The sequence below is a fragment of the Muntiacus reevesi genome, chromosome 3 (assembly GCF_963930625.1).
Source record: "Muntiacus reevesi chromosome 3, mMunRee1.1, whole genome shotgun sequence".
Taxonomy (NCBI): domain Eukaryota; kingdom Metazoa; phylum Chordata; class Mammalia; order Artiodactyla; family Cervidae; genus Muntiacus; species Muntiacus reevesi.
In genome coordinates, this window is record NC_089251.1 from 185,585,426 (window position 1) to 185,610,199 (window position 24,774).

The 24,774-nt window shown below is 35.6% G+C and overlaps 1 protein-coding gene across 4 annotated transcripts in view; it reads left to right on the forward strand.

Moving 5' to 3' along the window:
- Positions 1-24,774, forward strand: part of HBS1L (HBS1 like translational GTPase) — an 82,604-nt gene that overhangs the window by 2,746 nt on the left and 55,084 nt on the right. For 2 of the 4 annotated variants that reach the window (XM_065931305.1, XM_065931306.1), the window contains exons 2-4: positions 2,946-3,011; positions 10,594-10,722; positions 13,651-13,845. In XM_065931305.1, the coding sequence (XP_065787377.1) occupies positions 2,946-3,011; positions 10,594-10,722; positions 13,651-13,845 (390 nt within the window). Of the gene's footprint in view, positions 1-2,945; positions 3,012-10,593; positions 10,723-13,650; positions 13,846-15,059; positions 23,095-24,774 lie in introns of those variants that run through there. The other 2 variants (XM_065931307.1, XM_065931309.1) reach the window with 2 other exon arrangements.

The following is a 24,774-nucleotide window of genomic DNA, read 5'->3' on the forward strand; positions in this document are numbered from 1 at the left end:
GACTGATTTCCTTTAGGATGGACTGGTTTGATTTCCTTACATTCCAAGGGACTCTAGAGAGTCTTCTCCAACACCATAGTTCAAAAGCATCAATTCTTTGGCGCTCAGCTTTCTTTATAATCCAGCTCTCACATCCGTACAACCATAGCTTTGACTAGATGGAGTTTTGTTGGCAAAGTAATGTCTCTGCTTTTTAATATGCTCTCTAGGTTGGTCATAGCTTTTCTTACAAGGAGCAAGTAAGTCTTCTAATTTCATGGCTGCAGTCACCATCTGCAGTGATTTTGGAGCCCAAGAAAATAAAGTCTCTCACTGTTTCCATATTTATTTGCCATGAAGTGATGGGACTAGATGCCCTGGTCTTAGTTTTTTGAATGTTGAGCTTTAAGCCATCTTTTTCACTCTCCTCTTTCACTTTCATCAAGGTGCTCTTTAGTTCCTCTTTGCTTTCTACCATAAGGATGGTGTCATCTGCATATCTGAGGTTATTGATGTGTCTCTTGGCAATCTTGATTCCAGTTTGTGTTATATCCAGCCTGGTATTTCACATGATGTACTCTGCATATAAGTTAAATAAACAGGGTGACAATACACAGCCTTGACATACTCCTTTCCCAGTTTGAAACCAGTCTGTTGTTCCATGTCCAATTATAACTGTTGCTTCTTGACTTGCATACAGATTTCTCAGGAGACAGGTAAGGTGGTCTGGTATTCTCATCTCTTTCAGAGTTTTCCACAGTTTGTTGTGATATACATTATCAGACATTTTGGAGTAGTCAATAAAGCAGAAATAGATGTTTTTCTGGAATTCCCTTGCTTTTTCTATGATCCAATGTATGTTGGCAGTTTGATCTCTGGTTCCTCTGCCTTCTCTCAATCCATCTTGAACATCTGGGAGTTCATGGTTCACATAATGTTGAAGCCTGACTTGGAGAATTTTGAGCATTACTTTGCTAGTGTGCGAGATGAGTGCAATTGTGTGGTAGTTTGAACATTCTTTGGTGTTGCCCTGCTTTGGGATTGGAATTAAAACTGACCTTTTCCAGTCCTATGGCCACTGCTGAGTTTTCCAAATTTGCTGGCATATTGAGTGCAGCAGTTTCACAGCATCATCTGAGGATTTGTAATAGCTCAGCTGGAATTCCATCACCTCCACTAGCTTTGTTCATAGTGATGCTTCCTAAGGCCCACTTGATTTCACATTCCAGGATGTCTGGCTCTAGGTGAGTGATCACACCATTCTGCTTACCTGGGTCGTGAAGATCTTGTTTGTGTGGTTCTGTGTATTCTTGCCACCTCTTCTTAATATCTTCTGCTTCTGTTAGGTCCATACCATTTCTGTCCTTAATTGTGCCCGTCTTTGGATGAAAAGTTCCCTTGGTATCTCTCATTTTCTTGAAGATATCTCTAGTCTCACCCATTAATTAATACAAATCCCAGGAACGCAAAACCCATGCTTTATATTTATTCCAGTAGCCAGCATAGTGCTTTTTATGCAGTAAATACTCCAGAATATTGTTGAGAAAAAGAACCATTTTACAGCGATCATAGGAAAGGATTGTTTTTATCTTTTAATAATTGTAACAATTTCAGGGTCCATTTCAGTGTAAAAAAAACTGACCCAGTATAAAAAGAAATTGTTTTCTTTAATATACAAGTTTTTTGTGACTGGCTTCTCATTTATTTGCTAATAATTTTTATCAACTCAGGATGGTGATTATTGTTTAATGATTTAATAAATTATTAAGTTTATTGAATATTGCATGTTTTTGTTGAGTAATAACATTTATGTAATTTGTATTTGTCATAAGTATTTGGTCTCAGCCTTTGAACAGTTCTTGCTGCTGCTACATGAGTACCCTCAGAAATTAGCTAACTATCCTTCAGAACTGGTTCACAACATGATATTCCGAGGGATCTTTCCCTAGCCACCCCACTGCCAGTTCTGTTTTTGTTGTTCTTGTGTGTGTTCCAGAGTCATTCTTGATCATGTGTCAGACACTTGTTACATCTTGTTACATAGCTTTGTAACCCCCGGTTTCTGTCTCCCTCTGATTTTAGGTTTGCAGAGATCGGGGAATGTGCCTGTCGCTCAGTCTTGTTCCCCAAATGCCTCCGCTAGCCCCTGTCACTGTCAGTATTTGTCCAGTGACTGAATACACTTACGGAAGCATGCTTATGTTCCTTAGGGACTTTTACTTAATAGATTGTTTGATTCATTAATTGATAATAAAGCAAGTATTAATTTATGTCAGGCCCGTGTCAGGTAGTTGTCTAGAGAGTCTTGCCCTGAAGGAGCTTATAGTCTCGTGGAGTGAACCAGGTGTGGTGCTTTGAAGACGGTCAGTTAGAGGAGAGTGCTAGAGAATGCAGGCGGTAGGGGAGGGGCTTGCTGCTTTACCCGGAGTGTAAAGGGAAGACGTCCACAAATAGATGATGTTTGAACTGGAACCTTAGCTGGGAGAAGGAAACAGCCTTAGGAAAACCTCGGCAAAGACCATATTCTAATCAGTAGGGAAAAAGACCAACTAGCTAGAGCAGAGAGGAGTTTAGGATAAGCTGGGTTTTGTACGTTGCCTAGCTTTACATGAAGAGAAACTGCCTTTGTGGTCTGATTGTATACCCTGCGCTAGTCAGTTGTATGAAAAATAAATGCTTTACTTAGAGCAGGCACTTGCTGAGTACAATGGGTGGGTGGCTTATTTCAGATCTTTGTCAATTAAAAATCTAAAAACACATATGTCTTTATAAATATGTAAAGTCAGTAAATACCAACTTTTGGTACAATGTTTGGATTTTTTTTTTTTGAAAAGTAGACATTCTAAGTTCCTTTAATTTAGGTGAACAGTAATTTATTTTGGAGAGAATTTAAATGCTTCCTCATTAATAACTAAGAATAGAAGACAAACTTGTAAATACTTTTATCTCTTGTATTTTTATTTTAGATTTTGAAGATGATGACCTCTATGGCCAGTCTGTAGAGGATGATTATTGTATTTCGCCATCAACAGGTGAGTTTTTAAAAAAATTTGATTTTCATTATTTGAGTATTTTAAAATGTTAACTAAGTATTATTGTCATTCTAGAACTGGTGTGTTCTAGAAGACTATAATATGTACCATTTAGAAAGATAATTGTTTGTTAACTTTAAAGGTATATAAAATAATTTCATTACTTATGAATAGAATATAAAGTTTTGATTCCTTCATTTAGCTTTATACAATTTGAAGAAGACTCTCAAAACTATGGTTTTCCAGTATTCTTTGCAGTATGCAATTAATCTAAATTGACTAAAATGATAATTTAGTCAGTAATGAAAATCTAAACTTCTAAAGACAGAAAGCAGTTAGTCTTATATCCCCAGGAAAATCTTGAATATTAGAAACACTGAATTATGCATAAACTTCCCTTCATATAGTATTTTATCTACTGTAAATAAACCCAGTACATAGTTCAAACTTGTGATGGAGCCGCAAAATGATTTAGAGTTCAAATTCCTGTAGGATTCCACATCAGAGCTGCACCTTTTGTCTCATTTGCTGAAAAACTTCTCTGCAATCACATAATGAAAACATTTCCTGTGTTGGCGGCAGAGACAGTGTCTTTGATCCAGACCTTTTTCTTACTAATCCTCCCAACAGTGCATTTATCTTCAAATTTTATCCTACTCTATAAACAACTGGTTAAAATGCTCTGCTGAATTTTACTATGCCATAAAAGTGGGTCCAATTAAATATAGTTGTGTACAGCATAAATAAACTCATAGAGTTCATTTTTCACAAGTTGAAGGTTTAATGTAGTAATTGAAATTTCCACCAGTCTGCCTTGTCTTTAATACCTTACAGTTTGTTCAACTGTCTTGTAAGCCTTTCCCTGCTTTAAGCCTCTTCATAGTTTCTGAAGACTAAGCATGTCCCTTCTGACTTTTTAGAATTTCTTCTTTTTGTAAAGGCACAGGTGCCGTGGGAGTTGTCTTAGCATCCCTACTCTGCCTTACGTCTTTGTCCTATTACTTATTACTCTGTAATGCATCTAGCTCTTTATGGGTACTTTGCTCATTTAGCCTGACTAATCAGAGCCTTTCCTCTCTTTCTTCAGTGCTACACCGTTATCAGTCACGATTTTGTCAGGAGATAGAAATTGCACTGGTTATTTTGCCAGAGAGATTTTAATATAAAAAGTTAACTAGGTGTTAGAGAACACAAAGTGCAAACGAGAATATCAAGGAGGTAGTAGCTTCAGGAAGCATTTATCATCTCTAGCTCCTAGGGGAATCAGCAGACAGGGATGGAGCCAACCTTTTAGGACCTTGTGGGGGGGCTCCTTGGAGCTAGGACCTAGGGGTGTGGCAGGAAGATTCTGCCTTGTTGCTTTGCCATTGAAGTTAAGAGAAGGGACTGTGGAGCTGGGGCTCAGACCTGAGAAGGGGAATGTTGCGTGGTTGGTACTGGTGTCTCTGAAGGGACCCTGGGAAGCTGAGGTTCAGCCTTTTAAAGAGGGCATTCTATCCAGCAGTCTGGTCATGGTTGAAGTTGGTTCTGGGACTTTTGGAAAACCTGATACTGATTATGATTACTGGAACAAATGATTTTGCTAAGGTGAAATGTTGCTGGAGTCATGGTAACTAGATAAGAAGCAAAAAGGAAAGGAACACGTGTGTTCCTCCTCTGGCCTAGTCTCCTTTTATTATCTCCATGTTGGCTGAACCTAAAAGGGAACCAGCTGTCTGAAGAAATATGCTTTGCAGAGACTTCAACCTCAGCATCACAGAGCAAAGAAGACTGGCTTAAAAGTGGAGAGGTGACTTAACCAGCATTTCTTTTAAGCTTATTATTCAGTGATTCAGAAAAGCCATATTTTGTTGAGATTAGGGATAAAAGAAATTTCAGTTTTTCTGAGGGGCCTCACAAGCACTTGTCATTTGCAGTATGTTAAAAAAAAAACAACTCTGTGGGTTAACCTTTTGGGGTGCCTACAGTTCATCATAATCAGTTGACTAGGTGATGAAGTAGTGTCTGGTAGCACTAGTTAATACTATGAATGAAGTAAAGATCATGGCATGTTCATGAGACTGATGATAATATGGGTGTGGTAATTAGATTTGAGTTTTTTTTTTTTTTTTTTTTTTAATATATGCAGTAGAAACTGGATTAAAGGTGGTACCTAAGTGGTTGAACTTAGAATAGTTAGGAGACTATTATATTAATCTAGAAAACTATCTCAGGACAGTGTTCTCAAAATGTGGTCCATGTGCCATTTGCATCACTTGAGAATTTGTTAGAAAAGTATTTCTTGGCCCCATCTCATATTCAGTGGGGCACAGGTACTGCTTTGAGAACTATTTGTTTAGGATAGAGGTGATAGCGGTGGATTTGGAAATAGATTCAAGAGATAATTATAGGAGCTAAAGACTACTGGACTTGGAAGTTGGTTGACTATGACTTGCACAGGAAAGCTTCATGGAGGGAGGGACTACTGAAAAACATCTTCATACTGCAGATTAATACGTTCATTTATCTAGGCTTGTTGAACTAATTCATGCTTAATGTTGAGTAATGAGCCATCAGTACACAAGGGTCAGGCATTCTGAAGGTGTTTTTCTGAGATTTGCTTTTGTGACCTACCTTTCTTGAGGTCATAGTTTATCCCTTCTCTCTCACAGCTCTTGATATGTGTATTGTGTTTGGTTCATATTCAGAACAGTCTATTTGAGAGTACCTTTGTATGCTCCAGGAAGTGAAATCGACTATTAGAGCAGGAGATAGTTAAATAGTTTTGACTTTCCTCTGTGACAAACTGGTATTTTTAACAAAAGCGCATGGTTTAGGATTGTTAAATTTTCTAAAACATGTATAAAATATCAGTAATATCAGATCAGACACTTAATATTCCTCTTTAGTGGTGTATTCTTCCCAGGAATTTTCAATTAAAAAAGAAATAGTTTTAGAAGGATACTTTCGTTCTTAAAGAAGCAGCTAATGGCATTCATTGAAGAAATAATTGTATTTATGATCTAATGAATTCTAGTAATTGAATGACTTTATCAATTAATAGGAATTTCTCCAAAATTTAGAGAAATTCTGTTTTTAAAAATTCTACTAAATACAGTTTTCTTTATGGTAAGGTGATTGCTAAATGTTATAGCTTCTTTTTCCTTTAGAAAGATTGACTGAATATTGCTTTGATACTGAATATTTAACTTATATTAGGGAGCTGCAGAAAGATAGCAAAAAAGGGATAGCAAAAAGAGCCTATAAATAGAACTTTGCAGTTTTTAATCTTGTTTCAGCTATATAATTAGAAGTGTTAAAAGATAAACTGAGGCTCGCTAACATTTTTTTTCAGAGTTTATTTGCACAAGCATCAATTTGAATCAGCTCCAAATGGGAAGTGGTTAGGAGCACTCCATCAACAGAAGTTGGGGCAGGGTTTTTATAGGGAATACACAAAACAAAGCAAGGAAATTATTTGATTGGCTTACAGCTTAAAACACATTATTTGTGAGAGAATAATAGGCTTTTTGTGATTGGATGCTCTTAATCCTGAGACCTTTACAGGAATTGACTCTGGATTGGTTTTACCTTTGCAGCCAAGGCATTAGAGCCACTTCAGTCTCCTGACCTCCTTGTATGATTACTTTAACAGTAGATATCCTTATTCAGTCCATTCCAACTCAGAGCCTTTATTGAGCATCAGTTAACTTGTAAAGAAGCTTGTTAAAAATTCCCTTCAAACGATAATATGGTGGGTAAAGAGTCCTGCCTGAAGAAGGTGGGAAAGATTTCTGGAAGGAGACGGAATTGGAACTGGTGAATTTGGGAGTAAGAGTGGCATCCTAGAGAAAGGAAACTATAGTGCTTGAACAGTGGTCTCTTAAGTGAGGCGTATTTGGGAAGACTCATATGATGAATGCAGTTGGAGCACAAAGAGGGCTTGGAAAGGAAATAGCCAGATTGTGGAAGGCAGTTTTTAATTTTAGCTGTGTAATATCAGTTTATTGAAGGCTTTTTAATTAAGGGGTCACGTTTTAGGAAATTAACTGATGATGGTAAGCAAAGTGGACTACATTTGGATGAAAGGGGAGACTTGTAAGCTGTTTCCTACCTTCTCTGATGATACCAATCAGCTGAGTAATTGTTTTCTAAAAATACAGATTCCTTGTTAGCACCACTTAACCAGAATCTCCAGGGGAAGAAGCCTAGAAAGCTGTATCTTTAATGAGTGCCTCACATGATTTTTATTTTATATTTAGGAAACAGTGTTAGGCAGTTACAGGAGTCAAGGTTTTGAATTCTCTGAATTTTTATGTTTATCAGAATACTTGAAAAATTTGCAAGTCATTATGGTGTTCAGTTTTTCAGAAAGCGTTTCTGTCAAAGTTTGTGATTTAAATTTTTAGAATAGAAGAGCATTTTATATTTATCCTTTTCTCTCCATTGCTTTTATCTCACTCTTTTTTTTTTTTTTTTTTTTTGCCTTTTGGCTCTCATTTCAATTTCAGAGGTCTGGATGCTGCTTTTTTCCCGGTAGCTATTGTCCCTGGGGAATTTTCCTGTCTGCTATCTCTCCCCACTCTTCAACAAATCCAGTCATCATTTACTTCTAAAACAGTGGCCACAATATAGGTTTCTGAGTTGGATTTATGTTTGGGAGGGTGCTCCTTGGAGGTAGAGTGGAAGCCTGGATTTTGACACCTTCCATTTTCTTTGTCAATATTTTTTAAGTGAAAATTGTTGATAGAAGTATCTGATTTCCTCTCTCACTTAATTTTTGATTTGTCTTAGGTTTTTCCTTACAGTTCAGAGCTATGAGAGGAAGTTGGGGAAAGTATATTTGTTACCTTTAGGCTAAACTGAATACAGTTTACAGCCAGGAAAGTAATTTGAAAATCATTGAGCACAAAATGACCTGGTTTACATTTTTTAGTACTACCACATTTTATTGTATCTAAGATGCCATAGATTGTAAGACATACTGTTACTTTACATACCAGTTAAAAATCAGCTGTCAATCTAAGTATTACATAATACTAAGATACCACTTGATTGTAAGACATATCCCTCATTCTGAGATTTTTTTTTTATGTGAAACTGTTCATCTTAGAAAATCTGTGAAATAGGATATTTTTCTTACCATTTAACCATGCTGACTTTATAATGGCAATATTGTATTTTACTTGTGCAGGATGGGGGAAATGGTGATATATATACAGCATAATATGTGCATTCTTGAAAAACTGCAGTCCTCAAATTTGTATTCTAAAAAATAACAAAGCCTGTGGGGAAAAAACAGGGTCATGACAGATCACTCAGCCTATAAAGTACTAATAAAAAAAAATCATCTAATAAAAATGCTTGCATATTTAGAAAGTTATGTTAATTTCCAAATAAAGTTATATTCCAGGAAATGTTTTTGTTAAATGTTTAAATTTAACAATGTATTTTTTTACATTTAACAAACTATTTTTGATAAATGTTTACATTTTGTTACATGTCTGCAAGGTGAAAGCTTGATAAACCTGTAGGAAGAGTTGAAACTAGTGAATGATGTTGCAAAGGCAAAATGCTGACAGGTCTTAGAGAGCCAAGCAGGAAGCAAGCACAGAACAGGACACAGGGCCAAACTGAGCCAAGAGGACAAGTGTGGGGCTATCTAACTTTACAGTACAATTCCAATTACAGTATAAAGCTCTGTGGTTGAACTTAGTATTTGCCTTACAAAGTGTTGGGGGTGGGGAGAATCTCATAAACAAAAGCGTCTTGAATGTTATACCCTCGTCATTCCCCTATTGACCATTTGGTATAAACTAGTGTATGTTAAGGAAACATGCATTATAGCAGAATAGATTAAATTCTTTCAGCCGCTCTGTATTTCTCTTATTCTGTTCTTGCCTTCTTTATTGTAAGTGCTCCAGTCTTCAGTGATCACTTAATCTTTTGTACTTCTGTCGGACTTGTCATCTGTACTAATTGTTTGGCTTTTTAAAATTTGTCACTACCTTTTCTTTTTTTGCCTTTCCTGCTAATCTGTCAGGCCATCATTGATTTATACTATGAATAAATCATAGCTTTATTTTATTTATTAGCTTTATTCATATACTATGAATTACACCATAGCTTTCTGAGTGTAGGTGTTACACTAAGCTGTAGTATTTTCTATTGTGTGTATATGCTTTACCTACAAATTTTGAATGTAGCTAGATTCCCTTACATTTATGGGTAGTGCTTTCCTGAAAACATGCCCAGAAGTCAAAAGTGGGAATGCTGAGCAATAGAGATGCATGTTATATGCTCTTCCAGAAAGCTAAATCTCTGATGACACCTTGCCTTTAGAAAACTGTATTGATGTTTTTATCCTTCTTAAACTTAATACTTTAATTTTATTCCTTCACAATTGTGAACACAATCTTGAAGAATTGAGTTCAGTGGGCATTCAGTTGATGTGGAAGAGTGAACACTTTGGGCATGCTTGATGCTTTTCTCCTTTGGTCACTTGTATTTTTGTGTATGATATTCAAACATACATTGTCACTTTGATATTTTGTCTTTCTGCCTCTTAATGAAATACATAATGCGCAGTTATGTGTTGAGTAATGACATTGCCAGTATGCAAAGTAGCACAGACTTCTGCCTGAAAGTTAGGTATGTGGCACTAATATACAGTGTCAGTGTATGATTGAAGTATAAATTGTTTAAAAGTTAAAGCCTGTGATTTTGGTCAGCTCTTGGGTTCAAGCAAAATTAGTAGTTCCTGGAAAGTGAAAATTGAACTAGCCTGTTTTTAGTATTCTTAATTATGCAAATGAGCAAATTTGATATGAGTTTTAAAATGTTTGTACCATAGAGAAGAAAATTTCAGGGAAGCTAGAGTAGTAGGCAAGCATGAGGTATTCAGTTCAGTTCAGTTCAGTCGCTCAGTCGTGTCTGAGTCTTTGCAACCCCGTGAATCACTGCACGCCAAGCCTCCCTGTCCATCACCAACTCCTGGAGTTTACTCAAATCCATGTCCATCGAGTCGGTGATGCCATCCAGCCATCTCATCCTCTGTCGTCCCCTTCTCCTCCTGCCCCCAATCCCTCCCAGCAGCAGGGTCTTTTCCAGTGAGTCAGCTCTTCAAATGAGGTGGCCAAAGTATTGGAGTTTCAGCTTCAACATCAATCCTTCCAGTGAACACTCAGGACTGATCTCCTTTAGGATGGACTGGTTGGACCTCCTTGCAGTCCAAGGGACTCTCAAGAGTCTTTTCCAACACCATAGTTCAAAAACATCAATTCTTCGGCGCTCAGCAAACATGAGATATTAGGAAAGATAATTTTTGAGAACTGTGGAGAAGGTAAGCTCAGTGTTTATGAGACAGGAGAAAAGAATGAAGACAATTAGAAGAGATTAGCAAATGGTTAGTAAGGACATTTGGGCAGAATTTGGGGTATGATATGTTTTGTCTTAGTTTTTTTCTCTTTTCATCCATTATTATGACTGTGGGCAAATGACTTTAGGTAGGAGGTCAGAATCTTTAATTTTTACTTTGCGTTGTGTAAAAAAAAGTTAATGGGAAATGGTTATAACAGCATTCTTCCATCATTTTATATTCTAGCTGCTCAGTTTATTTACTCACGACGTGACAAACCTTCAGCTGTTGAACCCGTAGAAGAATATGATTATGAAGATTTGAAAGAATTCTCCAGTTCTCTTGTGAATCATCAGCTAAGTGGAATTGATCAAGGTATAGTAATAGTAAGAATTAGTATGTTTCTTATCCGAAAATGATTAATAATTTACTGAAATTTGCCAAAGCTATTTATCAGTTTTATTGTTCATAATATTGATCATGGGTAGTAATGATATGAACTACCATTATATCTTGTATCTTCAACAAAAATTTACATCTTGTTAATTATGTCTTGTGAAGACTGTATGGTTAACTATATGGTTGAAAAATTGATTGTGTGGCTGTTATTCAGTAACTGGAATTTGTGATTGAAATCTCCTTAGGAGAGAAACTTCCGTGATTCGTTTTCTTTTATCAGTATTTATTGTTTTATAAGCTCTGTATAGAGCTTATGGTTAGATTACAGAAGCTCATTTCCTTGCAAAATGTTAGGTTCGAAAAGACTGGTTTTTATGAAAAAAAAAGGTGCAGAGTAACACTATACAAATGTCCTGATTGGTCAGTCATGTAAATTAAATTTCAAGATAGAACTTGTAAACAGTAATGGCTTTGGTTCTGAGGTTGCTTCTTTTTAGTTCTCTTAAACATTTTAACAAAGATATTTTATAGTTTGACTTTTGTCTTTTATAAATAAATTTCAAATGTGACATAATTTCAGACATACTGCTCCAGTCACAGGTTGATGAATAGTGTTGTAGAACCAAAATCACCAGGTGTAAAAGTCATGCTGTCTGTTGGTACTGAACAGGGCTCAGCTTGTTTGCTCCTTCTCTGGAGTGTACTCTTTCTCTGGCTTTGTTCTATGAATATTTTAAAATTGATAACAGATTGATAACAATATAAAATTTATAACAATTTGAAAACAGGAAAGAGGGAGTATATAAATCTGAGAGTTGATCTTTGCATAAATTGGTACAGTATATGTCAGCTGCTACCCAAACCAAGAAAAATGGAGAGAAAGCACAGACAGACAAAATTATAAAACAGAAAGGGAAACAACAGAGAATTAAAAAATTTCTTTATCAACTTTGCAGATACATTTGGCAAGTGGGATAAAAGTTCATAGAGGAACTGCTATATAAATTCCTCCATAGTTTTGATTATATTCAAAGAATGTGTACAGTTGTCATTGTAGGGGGGGAGAAGGTAGGAATAAAGTAGAAGTCTTATGCTTTCTCTGCTGTGCCTCAGAATGATTAAGGAGGTATGAAATTCAGAGTTATGTTTGAGAATGAAAGTTAATCATTCCCACCTGACATATGTAAGTATTAATAATTGCATGAAAAAAATTGCATGGTAACAATAGTGATTGTAACTAGCCTCTACTAATTGCTGGGTACTGTTCATGTATTAGCATATTTAATCCTCATGACAACCTTGTGAGATAGGCCAGCTATTGTCCTCATTCTGTAGGGGAGGAAAATGAGACACCAAGTCACTTGGGGGCAGTTGTACTGCTTAGTAAGTGGCATTTGGGTATGAAACAACATAGCCTGACTTCATATCTCTACCCTTTGTGTATGTGTGGACAACAGTTGCTATAATTAATTAGAATAGACCATGATGCTAGCTATATACTAAGTATTCTGTTCCCGTTTTAGTAATTCATGTTTTTATGAAATAGGTATAGTTTTTCAAGTTTATCTTATTAGCCTAAAATTAATTTTGGACTAAAGGAAAGCAGAATTACCCAAATATTTGAAGAATTTACTTTTAATAATTAAAAAAGAGCAATGGAGAAAGTATTACATACTTAAAGGATATTGCCAGTAGATACCTTGTTCAGTATGTAAGCATGTAAAATGTAATGTAAAATGCATTCTGTGGACTGATTTCATGGATTAGGGAATCTGAAAACCTGAGTTTTATTTTGATTACTGCTAAACTAAGTAGTGCCATGATTTTCAGTCCTCTTTATGACTTGCAGTTTGATATATCTAAGTCATAGAGTTACTGTGAGGATTACAGAAGATGTGTGTGTGTGTGTGTATAAGTAAAGTATTTTGAATATTCTCAACTGCTGTACAAATATAAGTTAACATATTCATGCATTTTTATTCAGTAGTCTCACATACTATTTTAAGGTCTGGGGATATAAAGCCTTTGTTCTCATGGAACTTCCATTTTTAATATTATTAGTAATTACTTTATTTTATTTTTTTTTTATTTTTCAGTGGGTTTTGTCATACATTGATATGAATCAGCCATAGAATTACACGAATTCCCCATCCCGGTCTCCCATCCCACCTCCCTCTCCACCCGATTCCTCTGGATCTTCCCCCCCATAAAATAGTCATCAGAAAATAAACATCCTTAAAGATTTTAGTCACCCAGATTTAAATGTTTGTGTTTAAAATGAATGTTCATTTTCCTCATTAATCTACTGGATTTCCTAATTTTTATGGCATTTTTGTACCAAGTTATCGTGTCCATTCACTAGTAAGTTAGAAATATTTTCAAAATTAACCCTTTCTACGCATGTAAAAAATCATCGGTATGGACCTCATCATCCTCATTGACTGAAATAGACTTTGTGTGTGTGTGGGTACATACTCAGTTGCTTCTGTCATGTTTGGCTTTGCTACCTATGAACTGTAGCCGGCCTTGCTTCTCTGTCCATGGGGTTTTTCAGGCAAGAATACTGGAGTGAGTTGCCATGCACTCCTCCAGGGAGTCTTCCTGACCCAGAGATCGAGTCTGCATCTCCTGCATTGCAGGAAGATTCACAATTGACACTTTTTTCAAGCGTTAATCAGTATTACTTTGGAGACATTTATTATAATGGTTACTGAAATTGTTCCTTTGATCAGGGAATCTGGGTATATTGTGGATAAAAATATAATCATTATAATTTTTGCCAAGGCAAATTACAAGAAATGAACATCCTACTGTAAATTCAAATCCTTTGTTTCAGTTTTGAAGATTCAGGGATCTTTCATGACACCACTGAGTATAGCTTGTAATTATTGTTGTCTGTTCTAGCTCGTCTTTATTCATGCCTTGATCACATGAGAGAGGTACTTGGAGATGCTGTGCCAGATGACATATTGATTGAAGCAGTTCTGAAGAACAAGTTTGATGTGCAGAAGGCTTTGTCAGTGGTTCTGGAGCAAGATAAAGTGCAGAATTTGAAAGTCAGGAGTGAGGGAGCAATATCTACAGGAAAAATAGCAAAAGGTATGCTTTTATTTGTTCTCTTTTAGTTTTACAATTAATGCTTTAAAAGAGGCTTTGATTTTGATCGAGCTGTTAAGAAAAATGGGCAGAAATTTTTACATGTTACAATAGTTCTTGATTGTTATCAATTGATTTTGCAGTTTGTGAATTTTTAAGCTGATTGGCCATGTTCTCTTCAGTCTGTTAAAGCCTATTTTTTGATCATTTCCCTGCTTATTTTTGCAGCTGACAGAATATAAGGGAAATAAAATTAGATAAAAGAAAGACAAAACACTTTTTGCTTCTTGTTAGTGTCTTGAAGATCTTTTTAATTATTGATGGTTTTTTTTTAAACTAAAGGGTTGGGAGATGGAAATTAATAGCCAGACAATGTCAGAAAAATCCCTCCGATGCTTATAGCATTTTATGAATATAATTTAGATTTCCTTAAATATCCTAAGTATTATAATTCTAGTACTCTTTCATTTCATAGCCAGATCTTTAATTTTAAATGTTTAGAATTTGAGGTTAAATTTATAACTTAGCCCACATGAGAAAGGAACTAATTATCTTAACTGGTATCTGTCAGTGGAAGCATGGTCATTTGTTAACTGGATTGATATTTCTTATAACCTGGAGTCTAGATTTTTGCCACAGTGAAAATGTGTGCAGCCTGTTACTATGAAATAAGGGTTGTTTTTATGTAAATGAAATTTTTTTAATTTGGGGGAGGGCACTGGGATTCACTTTTAACTGACCAATAGTATGAGAATAAGTCTATAATGTGACAACTATAATAATAGTTTACCCCAGATCACAGTGGAAGTTATATGGTATTATTTGTTTACCTGTTTTTAATACATTAAAAATATAGGTGAACCTAGTTCTTTCCATTGATTCTTCAGATGTTTTGAATTTGATCATGATTAACTTAAAACCTCACATAAATTTGTAAATATTAGCAGATTTACTAACTTGGTAATTACCTTTGTATATATCAGTGAACAAAGTATGAAGGTCACTTATGATGGTTAAAGGAAGGTAAAATCCTTTATTTTTTTTTAGAGTGTTCACTTTTTATTAAATAATGATCAAGTATCACTTTATTCATGTCATAATCAAAAGAAACATTTAGTAATTAAATGCCTCGTTTCATGTTTCCTTTTGGTTGCTGTGACTGTCTTCTGCATATGTCAACCTATTCATCTGAAAATTAATGGCTCTTGTAAGGTAAGGAGTCTTATTATCTTCCTCTGAAGTTTCAGCTGATAATGTTCACAGCTCTTGTCATCAGTCTGCAAACCATTTGGATTGCAGCAGCAAATCCTTTGATTTTTCTGGCCCAGTAGCAAAATATGGATTATATCATAATTCCTCAGTTATACCAAGTCACTGTTTACTCCATAAAAAAAAGAAACTTGACAGACCTAAAAGTGAAAAGAAACTAGAATCATGTAAGTTAACAAAAGAGTTGTCCCTAGCTGACCTAATCGATGATATGCCAAGAGATTCTTATAAAAGTCAGCCTTCAGTCAGATTACCACCCACAGATAGTGTGGAGAGTCTACCTTCAAAGAGTCTAGATGGTGATTTGTTAAGACCTCATGTGTCTGAGTGTATTTCCAAAGATGATTCTGCCTTCAAAGGCATACCAGATTTAAAAGCCTTAATGATAAAAAACACGGCACCTAATAACTCATTATTTATTCAAAATGATTCAGTACCTGATTTGCAAAACATTCCAGTACAGAACAGTTTAGGAAGTTTAAATAATCCTTTGCTGTTAACCAACTCAGTGGAAAATATGGCTGTTGATAATTTAAACGCTAGTAAAACGACTGAAGTTGGAGTTGTTTCTTCAGTTGAACAAAGCAACAAGAATTGCATGTTAAAGAACGACAACTTGCGGTTTTCTCAGTGTGAAAGTCCATCCCTAGCTGAATTGTTTCAGGAACACAAGGAAAACAATCCAAGCCAGTGCTTTACTTTACCTGATTTTTGTCACCAACCATCTGCCAGTTTCACAGATCTCAGTTTGGGATCTTTTCCCTTGTCACAACTAGCAAATCGGTATCAATCTTCAACTGGAATATCAGAGTTAACAGGATCTCTATCATCTTTGGCATTTCATAAAGCTTCTCCAACAAGAGACCTTGAGAATTTGTCACTTTCTGATTTGATTGCAGAAACGATTGATATAGACAACCCTCAGATTAAGAAAGATTCCTGTATGCTCAGTTTATCTGAAATGAGGTCACCTGGAATAGACTCAAATATTGATCTTAGTGTCCTCATAAAAGCCCCAGATTTTGTTCCCAAACCTGTAGTAGACCAATCAGTTGCTCCAATACCAGAAACTAAAGTTCTGAGTTCAAAATTAGGGAAAAATTCCAATTCTGCTAAGGATAATAAGAGAAACAGTAAAAGCTCTCTGCCTAGGAAACCACCTTTTTCTCTCTCTTGGACCAAGGCCCTTGCTGCCAGACCGTCAGCTTTCGCTTCAACCCTGTGTCTTCGTTACCCATTGAAAAGCTGCAAACGACGTACCTTTTATCTCTATAAGGCTTTTCTTTATAGTAGACAAGTTCAAGACGTAAAAGACAAGGAAATAAGTCCTCTTATAGCAATAACACCATTTGACTTCAAATCAGCATCTCCTGATGACATTGTGAAAGCTAATCAAAAGAAAGCTTTTACTAGAGAATAGTAACAAAAGGAAAACTTGCTAACTGTTGTAGAGCTTTATCTTTTAAATTAATTTAAAAATTTTAAACTTTTATAGGGTTACTTTATATTATGGGATTTAAGTTGTGATTTTTATATTAAAATTGTCTTAAGTCAGTTGATAACTTTAGTTGATAAATGCTTTTGCACTGAAATTTCTTTTTGCTATATCTTCTTATAGTGATAACTGGTTAAGTTGATAGACTGTAATAGGTGTATGTTTACAAAGTGCTTATGGTAACTTGATATTGTGAAATCAAACCTCAGCTATTTTTGTTTAAAACATTCAGCTTTGAAAGTTTTTATGATGAGATATTTTCTTTTATAAAATATTTTTGTGCTTTGTTCTTAAATGAAAATGCCACCACTTGGGATTAGTATAGTTTAATGATGAAGATTTTTCTTGTGATATATGGCATAGCATAGCCAAGACAGTGTTATATTTTGAAATATTAATGAAATCATTCCAAGTTTCATTATTTTTCTGCCAGTGAATACTAAAAGTTTTTTATTAGAAAATCTTAAAATTCCTAACTTTTAAGAATACTGTGGAGGTTGTTGAAATACATTTTTCATGATAATAAAATATAAATCCTTTTAAGGGACCATGTACATACTGAAGATGGTTTAATACATAATTTATTTTTATACATTTTCAAAACCATTTGTCCTGAATGAACACTTTAAAATAAATATGTAGAAAGTCTTTTCAAGTATGGTTGCATGTTCCTTGAGTAATCCTGCCAGATCTCTTTTCATTTTTTCTTTTTACTGTAAGTAATGAAATGTGGCGTTTTCCTCTTTGCTACTCACAGCTCTGTGCGCTATAAGGACAAAGTTTCAGCAGTAGTTGACTGAGTAAGATCTCTTCTAGTTGGTAGAACAAGTAGGTAATTCATCTCTTAAAGCAGTCGTCCTCAACCAGCAGTCAGAATCACTGGGGAAATTTTTTTCAAAACACAGCTATTGTGACTTCACTCCAGACATGGCGAGTCATTTCTGAGGGATGACATTTGGAAATGTATGTTTTCAGGATGGTCCCCAGTTAATTCTGATGGGTTGTTTCTACTTGAGAATCGCTCCTTTAAGGAAATCAGTAGAATGAAAGGAATTACTAATGCTAGGAATAACACCTGGCCAACTTGAATTTTTAATTTGTATTTTCTAGTAATTAGGAATACCAAGGAATATTGCTAATTAGGAATTAACACCTTTTTTGTTAGAAGATAATGCTATTAGTTATTTCTTGCAGGAAAAGAGTAGTCTTTAAAATGTTGTTTCTTAATGAGAACAAAATAGCTATATTTTCCCAGTAAAAATGTTGTTCTCTGACTACTACTCTAGTCTGCGTTTGATAATTTTTTAAAATATTTCTTGTTTCTGTTTATTTTCAGAATGACATCCCAATATCCCAATATTTTTAGTTGTATATGATGTTTTTATGTCCACTGTTTTGGTGAGAGAGCTGAAGCCAGCCTTATGTACTTGTTGTTCTTGACTAAACACTTTGTGACATCTTCACTTTTTGTTTCTAACTGCAGATTTCAGTGCGTATCCTACTGATGCTTAGATCATATAAATTACAAGTTATATTTTGTGATCAGTTTTGAAGTTTGAATTACCCCAACTGCTGATTTTGTTTTTCTAGTCTTGAACTTTAATTGGATATTTTAGTAATTTTGAACTATTAGTCCGTGACTCATCAACTAAATTTATATACTGTAGGCAGTCTCCAGTTTAGAAGTGAATTGTATTCTAAGTGTTTGTTTAGAACTGACAATAATTCTTGATAGATTAAATGCTGCCCAAGTGGTCCCTTTGCACATAAATCCACAAATACATATTTATCCATATTGAAATTGAACAGCATTACTGTTATATTATCTTTTATAGCAAACTAATTTTCAAGTGGAAATACAGTACTTTTAAAGCCATATAGTAGATCTTGTAGAGTGAACTAGATCTGCCTTTGTTGGATGATCAGGATTGTGACTACTATTTAAGGTATTATGATTTTAGGGGAAAAACATTCTATATTACAAGGTGATAGGGAAGGTAACAATTTTTAAATACATCTCCGTATTTCTGTTGTGATGGCTACTGGGCCGTTAGGCACATACCTGACAGGCACTTGCCCCATTGACTAAGGAAGTGTCACAGTCTCTGAGATTCAGAGAGTGGAACCAGGAAGACCCAGTGCCCCTTCTACCTTTGGCCATTGGCCTTTGGTAAAGAGACTAGTGCCTGCTTATTCGTGGGTATTTTCCTAGTGAGGACAGATGCTTGCACTAAGTGCATCTTCTGCACCAGCTGCTGTTTATTGATTGACTGCTGTCTTGGTAGCTCAGGTATGCTAAGTGTTTTTGGTCTATTTTCCAGTTCAGATGTCGACTTTGACATACAGAGCCATTTTTATTTGTGTTATGCTCAAATATTAATAGTATACTTTAAGACTAGAAATAATGTTGTAATTATATTCTAAATGATACAAAATACAAGATGTTTAAAATGACCATTTTCCTGTTCACTTTTTTTGATTTTTTAAAAGAGCTGTTGTTCACAGATGTTTTTCTGTCTTGCATTTGGTTGGTCTTTTTGGTTACAGTTCTTCCCATTAATTGCAAAGAACAAGGTATCACTTCTGTACAGAACACTTTGCTTATGATTTCTTTCTTAGTTATTCTATCTTTTTCCTATTTCTTGGTTAACTGAACTGGTATTCTAACCTCTCCCCCCAACCTTAGCTTTGAATCTTTCTTTCTTGAACTTTTCTTTCAGCCTTTTTTCCCCTCATATAAATAGTAATAACTGCTCCCAGTCTACTATATTTAATTTCTTGTGGTCAGTGGGAGATCATACAATTAATTGCCATACCAAGGGTAAAACTACTCCAGTGCTTTTAAATATATGGACCATTGCAAATTAGCAAGTTTACAGTTATACATTGAGGAATAACTATGTATCAGGTTTCTGTTTGGTGTTCATATAAGTGTATATTATAAAATTAGTTTAATAGTAGCCTAGAAATTGTTTTCTATTACTTTTATAAATGAAGGTAATGCTGACTGGATAGGGAGGGATTGATATGAATCCTTTACTAATATGCTCAGTGTATGCAGTTGTATATTGTAATTTTAATTTGTAGGATGCAAAAGATTTGTCACATTTTGAATGTACATGGAAATAAATTATAATTCTGGGGTTTTCTAAAATCAGGTGTGAAAACATCACAATTGATCCATTAGGATTTTTTATGTAAGCTCAATATTTCAGAGTGATATTTTAATAATTTATGATAAAGGTTTCTGTAAACAAGTTGAAAAATGCACTGCCTGGTTGTGCAGACTTTCTTTGAAGATATTTGTCATTTAGAATTCTTATTTTCCAAAAGGTAGAATTTATATATGTTTACTTTTACTTTTGAGGACTCAAATAGAAACATTCTTAAAGTATAGATCATGGTGAATATGGATAATACAATTGCAAAGATGGCAGTGAAAATAAAACATTTGAGAAAGTACACAGTTTTGATGTTGACATGCCTGGTTTATATGACTTAAAGGAGAGAAAGCATGCTTCTAGTTATAGGACATAGCTGGAGATGATCAAAAATGTGATTCTCAAATGGGATGGGAAAATGGGTACTTAAACACATAGTTATATTTATTGCAGTGTGTATGGCATGCATGACATTACACTCTCTGAAGCTGATGTCTTTGTCTTCCTGATCCAAGCTGTCACCTCCTCCTGTTTTCTCTCTTTATTAGCAATATCAGCATCATCCCAGTTGCTTAAGCCAGAAACCTAGTAGCATCATCATTGATTTTGCTCCCTCATTTACTTCTTATCACTGATTGTTGTTGTTTAGTTGCTAAAATATATCCAACTCTTTTGTGACCCCGTGGACTATATAGCCTGTCCAGGCTCTGTCCATGGGATTTCCCAGGCAAGAATACTGGAGTAGATTGCCATTTCCTTTTCTGGGGGATTTTCCCGACCCAGAGATCAAATCCAAGTCTCCTGCCTTAGCAGGCAGATTCTTTACCACTGAGGCCCCTGGAAAGCCCTGTAATTGATTCCAGTCCTATTATTTCTTCTTTACAAATAAGTAATTATATGTGTGTACATATACAGTTGATTGTTCTTGTATGTGGTAGTTAGATTTTATAAAGTCATAAATGAGTGAACACTGAATGAAATAGGCAGACGCTGACTTAGCAAAAACTGAACCATTGCTCCCATAAGAAATACGAGGTTAGGTTCCTGTGATCGTCTGTCTGGTCACAACATTTTTGTCAAACAGTCAATACATGACCTTGTTTTATGTATGTTTAAAGACACTTTATTTAATACATATTATTCATATATTATTGATTCATTGAAATTGAACACATAACCAGTAGCACTGTAACTTAATGCCTAACACTAACAGTATCTAACCTGCATCTTTGTAAGGCGCATCACAGCTGCTTTGTGCTTAACACTAGACAGAGCTTCAGACTACTCTTGGGGACCATTTTAAACAGCAAAATCACCAACTAATATCACAGGGTGAAAAATGCGGCATTTAAGAGGTTGTGAAAAAGGATACTAGAGAAGGCAATGGCACCCCACTGCAGTACTCTTGCCTGGAAAATCCCATGGACGGAGGAGCCTGGTAGGCTGCAGTCCATAGGATTGGGAAGAGTTGGACATGACTGAGCAGCTTCACTTTTCCTTTTCACTTTCCTGCATTGGAGATGGAAATGGCAACCACTCCAGTGTTCTTGCCTGGAGAATCCCAGGAATGGGCAAGCCTCGTGGGCTGCCGTCTATGGGGTCGCAGAGAGTCGGACACGACTGAAGTGACTTAGTAGCAGCAGCAGCAGAAAAAGGATACTGCTTTATGAGATCTGAAACAAGAAGGCAAAATGCATCTTATTTGACCTCAGTTGGGAACATGAATGTTGGGCTACTAAAATTTTTTACTGCTCTACACTGTCCACAAGAGACTGCAAAAGTGCTGAAAGTCATGGTTTTTAGTGACTAGCTGCATCCATGAATATGGAATCCTCAAGTACAGATTGATTGTCCATTTTCTTTGTTCTTATTACTACTTTTTCTCTTAAAGACTATTAGCTTTGGGCAGAATTCCTAAAATGTTTATCTGGCTTCTTAACTTCTCAGTTAATTGTCTCTCAGACACTTTCTACAATACAGGTAGAGTGACCTTTCCAAAATGTAGTCCTGACTGTCTGTTCCCCTGTTTAAACCCTTTATCTTACTGTAGGACCTCTTGCCATCTGGTTTCTCTGTGTTACCCACTGCCCAACCCTCCCAAGAAGAGCTGCCTGAGTCTCCTCTGCTTCTGTAGCCCTTTGCCCTTTCCCCTCCATCTCTCCTCCTGGCAGTTAGCTCCTGAGGCTGTAGTTTACATGTCACTTTACTCCTAAGCCTGGGATAGGGGAACAGTCCTGTGTACCCGTAATTCTCTGCATTCCTTTTTATTACCACCTCATGTAAAATCATAACCTCTGCCATACATTTAGCCCCTTTCTCTGGTAACCCTGATTTATTGTTCCTCACAACCCTTACATCATCTGACAGGGTGTGTGCGCACAGCTTTATTTCCCTCCTCTTCCCTGTAATCCCCCGTACCCCGCCCCGCCCACCACAGTGCAACTTCTGTGAATGTAAGGTCTTTATTGCTATAGTCCCAGCTTAGACAATATCTGGCACATACATGTAGGAAAGAATTTAAAGTAAAAAGTGAGTTTCACTCTTAAATACTGTCCCACATCTTATTCCCTACAGAAAGCTGTAAAACAAATCTGTAAAAAAATATTTTATACTGCTGTAGAAACTATTTGTGTGTTAGACATAGCAAATTTGTATACATATCATTACACAAATGGGAGGATACAGTAACACTTCAATATCTGTATCACTTAGCATGCTAAGTATATTGCAGGTTTTTCCTTACCAGCATATAGAGGTCAATCTCATTCTTTTTAAAAGCCATGTAGAATTCCATATGTTTATGCATTAAATAGCCCCTGTTAACATTTTAACTTCTTATCACTATTGACTCCTGAATGAACATCCTATGTCTCTGCTGATTGATTTTCTAGGCCCATAAGTATGTACTTTAAAATTTTTGATAGATATTGTCTAATTGTCCTTAATAGAACCTGTGCTGATTTCCTTCCCACACAAGTTTATGAGTGCGTTTTGTTCAAATTTTCACATATAGGATCATTGCTCTTTTGGGTATTATGCCAACCTGCTAATTGGAAAGTATTTTTTTCATTTGTTTATATGTCTTAAATGAGTGAAACTGACTACTTTGTCACACATTTGAATCTGTTTGTATTTCTTAGAACTACCTATTCCTAATCTTGGATGATTTTTCTGCTGGCTATCTTTCATAATGACTTCTAGGCATATGTGTGTGTGTGTATTTAATGTATTTGATTTTTATATTTAAATTCTAAGAAAATTAGTCCTTTTGTTATATGCATGGAAAATATTTTTTCTTTGTCATCTTTTAGGTCATTTATAAGACAAATTGCCGATTTTATATACATAAAATCAATATTAAAATTTTGTATTAAAAGTTTCTAATTTATATTAAAGTTTATAAAGTAAATTAATAAACTATATTAAAATTTTAATATTCATAATATAACAATAATTTGATCTTAATAATAAAGTATATCAAAAGTAAATTTAATAAAGTATATGAAAGTTTACTAATCTTTTATGGGTTTTTGTTTGAAAGTTCTACTTTAGTACAAGATAATTTTTAAAAAAATTGCTTCTTCTCTGTGTTTAGCAGGTTCTCTTTTTTAAAAAAAAACATTTGAGTGTTTGATTTAGCTGCTACAGGGGGTAAGGAAGAAATACAGTTTTTCTACCAACATCTTTTCTTTTTCGATAGCTCAATTTCTCACAATTACTTTTTGTTGTATTACACATCCTTTTTCTTCTTTAACCTGATTTGAAATGCCATTTTTGACATATGCTAAATTTTCCTCTCTCCATCTGTCTTGCCTTTTTTGAGACTCCGTGCTATTCTCTTTCTTTGTCTTGTTCTGTGCCAGTATCAAATTTTCACTTACTGTAGCTTTATATTACTGTTCATTTTTAAATACCTTATAGCTTGCCTTGTTTTTTACTCTTCTTTTTCATTTATTGTTGTTCATTTGCTAAGTTGTGTCTGACTCTTTGTCACCCCATGTACTGCAGCATGCCAGGCTTCCCTGTCCTTCACCATCTCCCAGAGTTTGCATAAACTCATGTCCATTGAATCAATGATGCCATCCAACTATCTCGTCCTCTGTCGTCCCCTTCTCCTCCTGCCTTCAGTGTTTTCCAGCATCAGGTTCTTTTCCAGTGAATTGGCTCTTCACATCATGTAGCCAAAGTATTGGAGGTTCAACTTCAGCATCAGTCCTGCCAATAAATATTCAAGGTTGATTTCTTTTAGGATTGACTGGTTGAGTCTCCTTGGTGTCCAAGGAACTCTTGAGAGTCTTCTCCAGCACCACAGTTCAAAGACATTAATTCTTGTGTACTCAGCCTTCTTCGTGGTCCAACTTTCATATTGGTACATGACTCCTGGAGAGACCATACCTTTCACTATATGGACCTCTGTTGGCAAAGTGAAGTCTCTGCTTTTTAATACAATGTTTTAGTTTGTTATAGCTTTTCTTCCAAGGAGCAAGTGTCTTTTAATTTCATGGCCGCAGTCACCATCCGCAGTGATTTTGGAGCCCAAGAAAATAAAGTCTGTCACAGTTTTCATTTTCCCCCATCTGTTTGCCATGAGAAGGAAATGGCAACTTACTCCAGTATTTTTGCCTGGAAAATCCCATGGACTGAGGATCCTGGTAGGCTACAGTCCATGGTGTCGCACAGAGTTGGACATGACTTAGCGACTTCACTTCATTTCTTCATTTGCCATGAAGTGATCAGCCCAGGTGCCATGATATTCCTTTTTTCACTCTCCTCTTTCACCTTCATTAAGAGGCTCTTTAGTTCCTCTTTGCTTTCTGCCATAGGGTGGTATCATCTGCATACCTGAGGTTGCTGAAATTTCTCCCGGCAATCTTGGTTCCAGCTTGTGATTCATCTAGCCTGGTATCCCACACGATGTACTCTGCATAGGAGTTAAATAAGGGTGACAGTATCGAGCCTTGACCTACTCCTTTCCTGATTTTGAACCAGCCCATTGTTCCTGTCCAG